General features: G+C 38.2%; 1 protein-coding gene across 2 annotated transcripts; it reads left to right on the top strand.

The window, feature by feature from the left end:
• The first annotated feature begins 206 nt into the window (after positions 1-206).
• LOC106607275 (max-interacting protein 1) lies at positions 207-12,311 on the top strand. Of its 2 annotated transcripts, XM_014204082.2 has the most exons (6): positions 208-562; positions 2,208-2,310; positions 3,067-3,096; positions 5,207-5,321; positions 6,809-6,980; positions 10,474-12,311. In XM_014204082.2, exons 1-6 carry the CDS (start codon positions 340-342, stop codon positions 10,635-10,637), a joined length of 807 nt encoding a protein of 268 aa, XP_014059557.1. In that variant the 5' UTR covers positions 208-339; the 3' UTR covers positions 10,638-12,311. The 2 variants fall into 2 exon arrangements, with proteins under 2 accessions (XP_014059566.1, XP_014059557.1); XM_014204091.2 differs by lacking the exon at positions 3,067-3,096 and having other exon boundaries at positions 207-562.
• Positions 12,312-12,384: the final 73 nt, after the last annotated feature.

Raw genomic sequence — 12,384 nt, forward strand, 5'->3', positions numbered from 1 at the left:
ATTACACATTATGTGAGCCAAACGTTCAGTCCATTTTGGGGAGTTATAATCAGGATTAGCTATATTGTCAATACTGATGTGGTGCTGTGTAAGACTATACATACATATACATGTTGCTTTCCTGCAATATGTTGAAGACAAGGCTTGCATACAGTTGACTATGGTGAATGCAAAGTGCATGCGTTGGTGGGAGGGATTAACCGCCAACTAGGGCAAGTGGCTCAAGGACTGCACAATTCCATCTACTCCAGTTCATTGCAGTATCTCCCTCATTCTGCACATTGCACAGTTTGAACAAGGAGACCAAATTCAGACTGCTGGCAGTTCTCATAAAAGAAAATGGTTAAATATATGAGGCAGCAGATCGAGTTGAAATCAGACGAGATCCTTTTGGAGTCGGGTGCGTCCATGGACCAACAGGATTTTAGCGATATGTCTGGATATTCCGACATTCTATATTCCGAATGTTCCGCAATGGACCAAATCGACACTTTTATGAAAAACGTTCAGGTGTTGCTGGATGCAGCAAATTACATTGAGAACAATGAAAAGAACAACGGAAGTAAGTAATGTAGGCTATTCTGGTGATTTCAGAGGCAGACTCGCCAAGGCAGACAACAATGGACCGAGATGGTTAGGGTGACAAAAGACGCGTAAACATGAGAGCCAACTGTCTGACTCCCCTGCTTCCATTTGTCTGATTGTGAATGGGCCTAATATTTCAACCTATTCTGCCAATGCACATTTGTTGAGATAATGCCAGTAGGTTTTTCAAATGAATCACTTGGACTGAACATATTTTGATTGGTTTATGAATGAGATATAGCCTACAAAAAAAAACAATCCATGGTCAAAAGCAAACCCGTGACATAGAATTATGCTCTCACCCGCTATGGCATTTTCTACGAATGGTAGCATAATTGAAATGGCTATTCAAGTGCGCATTTTCCAATTGGATGGGACTTGACTATGGCCCCATTAATTCATTTTCTTAGAGACATTAATAGGTCTAAACTAAACATATCCTAATGGTATCCATGAATGTTGCCCTGTGTGCGTTGGACTGTCATCCTTTGAGCTATGTCTTCCTAAAATGTAGGCTACTTATTAAAATATTTAGGCTACATAATAGGCTTGTCGATTTATCAAACTCTCACTCACCTTATTTTTAAACCTAGCCTAGCCTACTCAACACAGCATAGGTTTTCATTACATTTCTGGCAGTGGATGTGGACGCCTGCAGGCCGAAGAAGAGCAAATAATTCATAGGCCTATGCTTATTTATCTCAGACCAAATCCAACTGTCAAATGAGGAAAATAAACCTTTAACATTTTTTTGTTGAAATGTCGGCATGTTGTGCAGAGGCTGAATAGAGAAGCCCTATAATGCCAGCCCTATACTTTCTTTATTTCAATCAATTGCGCTTCCTCGTATCTTCACTGTTGCTCACATGGTTTCCACATGGAGCAAAATTGGCCGTTTTGATTGGACTAAACCCATGTTCCCGTCTGGAGTCCTTGCAGATACCCAATCAAACCCAGGTTAAACTTTGACGTCACATGTATTCTGTTGGATTTGTAGGTGCATACACAATTTAGGATTAGATTAAAAAAATATCACATTAAAACAATTCTGTTGTCATCAATCTCATATTGGACATTTTATTATGCCTAGAAATAGGTAAAAACGTTTATAGCCTATGTTAGCTTATTATACATGTTATAGTTTTCTATATGCATTTTATTGTCTAATGTAGCCTAATATAGCCTACTAAATGAGATTTCAAAATTGGTAATGAATGAATAGGCCTATGTCTTGAAGAATGTTTGTTGTTATTTTCAATGAACGAAAATAGGTTTACATGCTGTTGAGAAACTAAAAGACAGTGTAGGGTGAAGCTATAGGCATTTCCCCAAGTTTTACTAAACTTAAAAATACATATTTTTTCTTTATATATATATTTTTACAATAATCAACAGTATGACTACATTACTGTTTGCCAACATTGTAAGATTATTGGAAGCTGCAGCATATAGACAGGAGGGAGGGGTAGACTATGTGAGATGTTTATTCATTCCCTGTTGTTTTGGGACTAGCTTAATGTCAAAATGTTACAGACCAAAACAAAAAAAGTATTTGTCTGACAGAAATGACAGAATTTATAATGTAAGGTCTGATGTGTTAAAAATATACATTTGATCAACAGAATGTGAACATGGATATGCCTCAACATGCCCTGCAACTGAGAACAAGCATCATCAGAGACAACGGAAATTAAAGAATAAGAAAATTGACAATATTCACAACAGGTAAATTAATCTTGTCATAATTATTTATAACTGTGATATTACAAATGGCCATGTTATTACAGTTGCATGCTCACTCTTTGATTATTTGTGAATTTGTATTGTATTGATGAGACAGTTTACTGCACTGTTGGAGCTAGTAACATAAGCATTTCACTGCACCTGCTATAACACCTGCAAATATGTGGACATGACCAATACATTTTGATTTGATAACATTTCGTTTTTTACCCCTTCTTCATTATTGGACTTGGAAGAAACAAAGTGCACCAAGACAGAAACTGTCAAACTAGTCTTTTATAAAGCTTATTGCTAACATATCTTGTCTTTGGATTTCTGTCTATAACATAGAAATAGATAGAAGACTCTAGTGCCCAAAAGCCAGTTTTAGCATGGGCAGCGCCACTTTCACCATTTTGAAGTAGTAAACTGGGTGGGATGTCCTATGGGTTAAGAAAGGATCACATGATTCCATCCGGGTCATCAGGAGGGATCAGCCAATGAATTATACTTATACTTGTAAACCGCAAACCTTGGCCTTATACCTGTTCAAACAACACACTCTAGGTGGCAGTATGCACCATTTCAGTTTGTTTGCTAACTCATAGAAGTAGTAGAAGAAAATGGACAACTTCAAAATGGAAATGGCCTCAATGGCACTGCCCATGCTCTCACAGATGCCATAATAACATAGATACAATGATGCAATGTCTATCTAAGTCTATGGTCTATAACCTGTCCATTTTGTTTTACACCCAGATCAGCACACAATGAGCTGGAAAAAAATAGGTGAGTCAGAAGGGGTTGTGACTGTCATTCTGTGTTAGAGGCCATTGCGAGTATTTCCATTGACAGTAGTTACTGTTGATCAATTGAAGATCTCTTCAAGTACTGAATGTGCACTCATCTACCATTTTCTTCTCTACTCTGATTCCCCACCTGACAGTGATTTGGTCCATAACTGTGTAACATGGGGTAAAACACTTGAATTACATAATCATTCATTAGTCAAAGAGATATAGGCCTAATATATCTGATGGTGCATAACCTGTCTTGGTGCATATCAAACATCATATCCACATAATCATTCAACTGTGCAGACTGATACATGGTTTGATAGTACACAGGTAACACAGGCGCACACACTTAATATGTTGTGAAATCTGTTGTGAATGTATTGTAATGTTTACAAAAAAATGTATAACTGCCTAATTTTGCTGGACCCTAGGAAGAGTGCAGCAGTGAATGGGGATCCATAATAAATACATATACAGGGATTTTGTTAAGCTACAAATTTCGTAACATTTTATGTGGTGTGGCAAATAGTTATATTCAGGGACTTTATCTCCAACTGTCTTTTCAAAATGGAACTTCAAGCTGATAATCAAAAATACTGTGAAGGCTGGATTTATTTAGCATATCCTGATGTTATTCTAAATATATTGACCCAGAATTTGAAAATGTAATACTGGTTAATAAAGCGGCATATTTTACAGCTGGACTTATTTTATCAACACCTTCACAATTTAAAGTTTGTTTGTACATTAGCATGCTAGCATCCTGGTGGTAGAACAGAGATGTCTGTTTTGCAAGGCAAATCAGGGAGTGCAGTCCAGTATAGGTTGTTCTTGGAAGACAACCATATAATGTTTTCACAGTTGGAACTGAAACTGCTTGTTTCAGACAGTGTGCTTCCCTCCCCGTAAACTAAGCTTTTCTGTGCAGTGATGAGAGCTAATGTGTAGCTTAATCTCAAAGTGCACTACAAAGGGGTTTTCTAGACACTAGAATGTTCATTTCTTATGGAGCAAAGGCCATGACCTTAAAACAAGATTGTCTGTATGCCTGTCAGTCTGGCTGACCTCAGCAGCTCTGGGCGCAGACTATTACATCTTTCTATCCAACAAAATGGAAAATAATATAAAAGGTCTGCTTTTGTAGGTCAATCTATCACTATAATGAACAAAAATATAAATGCAACATGTAAAGTGTTGGTACCATGTTTCATGAGCTGAAATAAATTATCACAGAAATTATCCATATGCACAAAAAACGAATTTCTCTCAAATGTTGTGCACAGATTTGTTTACATCCCTGTTAGTGAGCATTTTACCTTTGCCAAGATAATCCATCCACCTGATAGGTGTGGCATATTAAGAAGTTGGGGACAATAAAAGGCCACTCTAAAATGTGCAGTTTTGTCACGCAACACAATGCCACAGACGTCTCAAGTTTTCAGGTAGCGTGCAATTGGCAGGAAGGTCTACCAGAGCTGTTGCCAGATAATTGAATGTTAATTTCTCTACCATAAGCCGTCTCTAACGTTATTTTAGAGAATTTGGCATTACGTCCAACCGGCTTCAGAACCGTACACCATGTGTATGGCGTCGTGTGGGCGAGGGTTTTGCTGATGTCAACATTGTGAACAGTGTCCCATGGTGGCTGTGGGGTTATGGTATGGGCAAGCATAAACTACAGACAATAAACACAATTGCATTTTACCAATGGAAATTTGAATGCACAAAAATACCGTGAGGAAATCCTGAGGCCCATTGTGAGGCCCATTTTTTTTTAAGGTATCTGTGACCAACAGATGCAAAATGTATGTTTTTTGCCAGTCATGTGAAATCCATAGAATGGGCTTAGTGAATTTCTTTAAATTTACTGATTCCTCATATGAACTGTAACTCAGTAAAATTGTTAAAATTGTTGCATGTTGCGTTTATAATTTTGTTCAGTATAATAACCAGATCAATGACTAATTACGTCCAAAGATATTCATCAATCGATGTGGAGGGGATCATGTCATTCAAATCCAGGAATTTCATCTGGATGTAGAGAGACCATTCCTATTATTGGTTTCACTAAAGAGTAGTCCGTTGTTTCTTCGCCCTCTTAGACGAGCACATCTCCGCCTGTGTTTGGAGAGGTTGAAGACACTGATCCCACTGGGACCAGACTGCAGTCGGCACACTACCCTGGGGTTGCTCAACAAGGCCAAGGGGCACATTAAGGTACTGTAGTCAACAATGCCACCATGGTGGTGTCATGGGGACCATGGTGTTATGGGATCTGGTGAATAGTGAATGGTTCAATGGAAGCCCCTTGCCTATCGATAGAGAAGCTGTGTGCTCCCATGACCTGCCACAGCACTGCAGCACACAAACACAATGTGGTCTACTTCCTCAGCCTACAAAACACTTGCTATTCCTGGCTGCACACTTGTGGGCCTGGAAACACAAGCAAATGCAACAGAAATGGGGATATACCTTTAATGGGTATAACTGATTTATCAAACATGATTAGTTAGAAAGCTTGAATTTACCCATTTTATCCAGGTGTAGATATAGTCTGGAACCTATTTGTCACCTTGTGAACTCTGAAAAAGTATTTCCAATTGATCTGAGAAATGCTTGGCCCATTGCTGTGTTTCAGAAAGAAAATAAAAAGTGAAAGAAAGTGTGGCTTGTATGCTTAGCCTGAACCAACCGAGCCGTTGCCCTTGTTTTCCTACAAGCAGCAAATCCAGCTCTACATTTGGCCATTGTACAAAAATGTCAGGAATTATTTTGCCACTACAGCTGTTTGGATCTGTTGGTATTTTTAGCCTGGTCTGATGTTGATAAATTCACATATGATTATTCAGGCTCAGAAGAACACACAGTTTGTCCCTCAATCTTGAATGGGCAGAATTTGTGTTGTCGCAAGAGCAGAGTAAAACAAAAATAAAAACATTATTCCATTTTAAATATGTTTAAATATGGCAGCTGTTGAAGATTCTATAATTTGTACAGTAAAACTGAATATCTGTGTCATACTATGTGCAGATGTCTGACGAAATGTGATAAATAGCTGGTCCTTATCCTACACCATTTATTTATATGCAATTATTATCCATAAAATACCAGTGGTGTAATGTACTTAAGTAAAAATACTTTGAAGTACTACTTAAGTCGTTTTGGGGGTAACTGTACTTTACTATTTATATTTGAACAACTTTTACTTCACTACATTCCCCCAAAAAATAATGTACTTTTTACTCCATACATTTTCCCTGACACCCAAAAGTACTCGTTACATTTTGACCGGAAAATGGTCCAATTCACGCACTTATCAAGAGAAAATCCCTGGTAATCCCTACTGCCTCTGATCTGGTGGCCTCACTAAACACAAATGCTTTGTTTGTAAATTATGTCTGAGTGTTCAATTGTGCCCATGGCTATCCATAAATAAATAAAAAATATATATTGTGCTGTCTGGTTTGCTTAATATAAAGAATTTTAAGTGATTTATTCTTTTACTTTTAGCAATTCCATTTACTTTTGATATTTAAGTATATTTAAAACCAAATAATTTAGACTTTTACTCAAGTAGTATTTTACTGGGTTACTTGCACTTTTACTTGAGTAATTTTCTATTAAGGTATCTTTACTTTTACTCAAGTATAAAATACCAAAAAATTCTAAGGTTGATTAACTCTCTCTCCTCTGTTTGTGTGTAGAAACTAGAGGAGATGGACCGGAGGAGTCAGCACCAGCTGGAGAGCCTGGAGCGTGAGCAGAGGCACCTGCAGAGGCAGCTGGCCCACCTGCAGACCCCTGGAGGCGGAGACAGGGACAGAGTCCGTATGGACAGCGTAGGTTCCCCTTTGGCCTTAGAACACTCGGACCGAGGTGAGCCAACCATTCCACAGAGCTTAGTTACTCCCAGCATATTTCGGATGACAGTGGCAATGTTACAGTGCCTTCAGAAAATATTCAGACCCCTTTACTTTTTCCACATTTTGTTGTGTTACAACCTGAATTTAAAATTGATTACATTGATATTTATTTGGTCATAGGCCTACATACAATACCCCATAATGTCAAAGTGGAATAATGTTTTCCAGATTTTTACAAATTCATACAAATTCAAAGCTGAAATATTATGGCAAGCCTAAATAACTTCATTAGTAAAAATGTGCTTAACTCACATAATAACGTGCATGGACTCACTCTGTGTGCAATAATAGTGTTTAAAATGATTTTTGATTGACTACCTCATCTCTGTACCCACACATACAATTATCTGTAAGGTCCCTCAGTCGAGCAGGGAATTTCAAAGACAGATTCAACCACAAAGATCAGGGAGGTTTTCCAATGCCTCACAAAGAAGGGCAACTATTGGTAGATAGGTAAACATAAAAAACAGACATTGAATATTAATTTGAGCATGATGAAGTTATTAATTACACTTTGGATGGTGTGTCAATACACCTAGTCACTACAAAGATACAGGTGTCGTTCCTAACTCAGTTACCGGAGAGGAAGGAAACGGCTCAGGGATTTCAACATGAGGTCAACGGTGACTTTAAAACAGTTACAGAGTTTAATGGCTGTGATAGGAGAAAACTGATTATGGATCAACAATATTGTAGTTACTCCACAATACTAACCTAACTGACAGAGGGAATAGAAGGAAGCCTGTACAGAATACAAATATTCCAAAACATGCATCCTGTTTGCAACGAGGCACTAAAGTAATAATGCAAAAAATGTTGCAAAGCAATTAAATTTTTGTCGTGAATACAAAGTGTTATGTTTGGGGCAAATCCAATACAACACAATACTGAGTACCACTCCCCATATTTTCAAGCATAGTGGTGGCTGCATCATGTTATTGGTATCCTTGTAATCGTTAAGGACTAGGGAGTTTTTCAGGACAACATGTTTTACGGAATGGCGCTAAGCACAGGCACAATCCTAGAGGAAAACCTGGTTCAGTCTGCTTTCCACCAGCACTGGGAGATGAATTCACTTTTCAGCAGGACAATTTATTTAATATTTTTTTTATTTATTGAACCTTTATTTAACTAGGCAAGTCAGTTAATATCAAATTCTTATTTACAACGACGGCCTACCCCAGCCAAACCTGGACGACGCTGGGCCAATTGTGTGCCGCCCTATGGGACTCCCAATCACGGCCGGATGTGATACAGCCTGGATTTGAACCAGGGACTGTAGTGACAGCTCTTGTACTGAAATGCAGTGCCTTAGACCACTGCGCCACTCAGGAGCCCCAAGACAATAACCTAAACACAAGTCCATCTACATTGGAGTTGCTTACCAAGAAGACAGTGAATGTTCCTGAGTGGCCGAGTTACAGTTTTGACTTATATATAAATGAAAATCTATGGCAAGACCTGAAAATGGTTGTCTAGCAATGATCAACAACCAATTTGACAGAGCTTGAAGAATTTTGAAATGAATAGTGGGCAACTGATGCCCAATCCAGGTGTGGAAAGCTCATAGAGACATACCCAGAAAGTATGCTTCTACAAAGTATTGACTAAGGGGTGTGAATACATATGTAAATTAGATATTTCTGTATTTCAAAATCAATTGAATCCATTTTAAATTCAGGCTGTATCACCAATTTTTTTTTGAAAAAGTCAAGGGAAGTGCATATTTCTTTAAGGCACTGTACACTTTCTCAAAATAGAATTAATCAAAGATAACTCAAGAAATCTGTCAGTAATTTTGATGTTTTTGCCGAGGAAGTCTTAGTTGTGAAATTTCACATCTAACTTAGATGTTTGGTGCAGTATTTCTCATGTAAAAGAAATTGCATTACAATGATGTGTCTCATTGAACAACAGCAAACACTTCATTGAATAATCCCTACTGTTCAAATAAAATACAATTGTATTTATCACATGCGCCGAATACAACAGGCGTTGACCTTACTGTGAAATGCTTACTTACGAGCCATAACCAGTTTTTAAAAAGTTAATAAGAAAAATGTGCTAAATATACAACAACAAAAAATAGTTGCAGAATAAAAAGAAGAATAACGAGGATATATACAAGGGGTACCGGTACCAACTCAATGTGCAGGGGTACGGGGTAGTCGAGATAATGGAGGTAATATGTACATGTACAGTGCATTCGGAAAGTATTCAGACCCCTTGACTTTTTCCACATTTTGTTACGTTACAGCCTTATTCTAAAATGGATTAAATCAATAAAAAAATGCTCATCCATCTACACACAATACCCCATAATAACAAAGCAAAAACAGGTTTTTATTTTTAAAAAATGCGAATGCATTATAAATAAAAAACAGAAATACCTTATTTACATAAGTATTCAGACCCTTTGCTATGAGACTTGAAATTGAGCTCAGGTGCATCCTGTTTCCATTGATCATCCTTGAGGGGTTTCTACAACTTGATTGGAGTCCACCTGTGGTAAATTCAATTGATTGGACATGATTTGAAAAGGCACACATCTGTCTATATAAGGTTGCACAGTTGACAGTGCATGTCAGAGCAAAAACCAAGCCATGAGGTTGAAGGAATTGTCCGTAGAGCACCAAGACAGGATTGTGTTGAGGCACAGATCTGGGGGAGGGTACCAAAAAATATCTGCAGCATTGAAGGTACCCAAGAACAGAGTGGCCTCCATCATTCTTAAATGGCTGAAGTTTGGAACCACCAAGACTCTTCCTAGAGCTGGTTGCCCGGCCAAACTGAGCAATCCGGGGAGAAGGGCCTTTGTCAGGGAGGTGATCAAGTACCCGATGGTCACTCTGACAGAGCTCCAGAGTTCTTCTGTGGAGATGGGAGAACTTTCCAGAAGAACAACCATCTTTGCAGCACCCCACAAATCAGGCCTTTATGGTAGAGTGGCGGAAGTCAGGATCGAGGGAAAGATAAATGGAGCAAAGTACAGAGAGATCCTTTGGTGAAGACCAAAACGAACAAAAATGTCACAAAATCTCATCATAATATACTTAGAAACTGTTCCGAACTGTTTTGGATGGGAAGCATGCAGAGACTTTTAGAAGATTTTATGTAGAGAAATGTTTCATACATGTAGTTATACATGAATCCACAAGAGGGCAGGCTAACCTACAAAAGCAATGTAACCCTTTTTGAATTCAGTCTGTAACACAAAATGTGGAATAAGTCAAGGGGTATGACTACTTTCTGAAGGCACTGTATATTATACTAAGAAACGGTTTGGTTCAGTTCCATTTCAAACCAGTAAATATAATTTACATTTGTTACAGTCTATAATGTAGCATTTGGTGTCATCAAGCATTAGTTGTCAATCAATACGATTATCTGATTACTAAGTGTGGGATGATCATAATAAAAAATGTATCTCACCCCAATTTCTGTAGAAGAGATCGAGGTGGACGTGGAAAACACTGAGTTCTCCCATGGAGAGTTGGACAGTATCTGCACCAGTGGCTGCAGTGACTTGGATGACCACAGCAGTCGGCAGAGCCTGGCCAGCGACGAGGGCTACTCCACCTGCAGTCTTAAACAGACCTTTTCCTCCTAAGAAGCTCCTCATCCACAGCTGCAGTCTAAACTGGCCTTCTCCTAAGAACCAGCCTAAAACTCTACTCCACCTGCAGTCTATAACTGGTACTGTACAAAGAACCTGCCTGAAGTTCAACTCCTCTTGAAGTTTAAAACTGGACCACAACTCTTATGAACCAGCCTAAAAATCAACCACCTGCAGTCTAAACTAGCCTTCTCCTCCCAAGAACCAGTAGTTTAAAGCTAAACCCCACCTGCAGTTTTAAAGTGGACTAATCCTACTACAACAACTGTAAATATTGCCCATGATGTGGGCGACTGCACTTACAGTCTAATGTTACCTGTATCCTCCTAAAACCAGCACAAAAAAACACAAAACCAGCCAGAAGCTCACCAGTGCCACTTTTCCCCCCACTTTGGAAACCTCTAGCAGATGACCATCTAATAAAACAACTATTCTCATCAATCACCAAGTAGGTCACTCGCGCTTCTATAACTGCACTCCAAACCGGTTCTCTATTAAGGTACCTACAGGTTGAATAAACCACACTTACACCTGAAATCTTTGACACAAGTCACCAATGTTATTCCTAATTTATTAGAGTATAATTGAGAAATGTAGTATTTATTTTTCCAATATTTATTGTGTTGTACTGTATGTCTTGGTCACACTTGAATTATTATTTAGATGTTTTGACAAATGTAAAGTTAAGTCTGTTGTGGTTTGAACTGAGCATTGTTTGACAAGTTATCCCAGACAAAAGCTAGTGCAATGGTACAGGACAGGCTAAAAGTATCACTCAGTGGCCTCTTTTGTGAGATGATTGACATCAATCCCCCTTGAGATTTCAAAAGTAATATTGTTTGTATACGGTAGGCAGCTATAATAAGCTATCCCGCACTTCCCAAGCACAATTCTGAAGCAATAACACTTATTGACAGTTATGTCAACTCTTAAATTGGCTGTTTTTGGCACACAATTTTGTCCGTCCAACACCACTTGCTCGTTTTGTATGCAACTTCAATAGATGTATTATTTACAAATAGTAATCAATAGTAAGATAAAATGGCTGTAAAAGTTGGAACAAAAAAGTAATGGTGCATGTGTATTGAATGTAGCTTTCAATTGTATTGTCATGTGCTTTGGAATGACCAGTTTTGAGAGCTCATGTCTTTGTAGCATGAACAATAGCACATGGCAGAATGTAATTTGAGTTTTGAATCGCATCCTTATTTAGTAACTTATTTTTTGTATTGTAGTTGAAAAGCATTCCAAAGTTAAAACCCTGAAGCCGTATATTTTGAGTATTTGTCTACAAAAAAAAATCACACACCGCAAGACTATTCCACTAACCAAATTGGGCATTTCATCTTATGACCATACCCATATTTTTGTGGTACAACTAAATAGATTATCACCACCAACTGTGTCTTAACATGGCTAAATTGACTCTTGCACAGGTTTCTTAGTTCCAGGAATTTATTCAATGTCAGTTTTGGGTAATTTGTAAAATGCATTTTGAAAAAGACTTGGACTAAGAAAGTGTCTCTGAACACTCCTGTGCTAAATCAGCCATCAAAGGTGACTTTTACAAAGAATATATTGCTGGTCCCCTGCTACTATTTTGTGTGGTTCATGGTAATGGTCCCTTGAAAACTTGATCAATAAACCTCTACCACCATAATGTACCTATACAGTGTTCAGTTGTTCTTTGTTATTGTGGTGCCCAAAGCTGTAAGATATATACTCTTCATGATTGAAATCA

Source organism: Salmo salar, chromosome ssa01 (assembly GCF_905237065.1).
Source record: "Salmo salar chromosome ssa01, Ssal_v3.1, whole genome shotgun sequence".
Classification (NCBI taxonomy): Eukaryota; Metazoa; Chordata; class Actinopteri; order Salmoniformes; family Salmonidae; genus Salmo; species Salmo salar.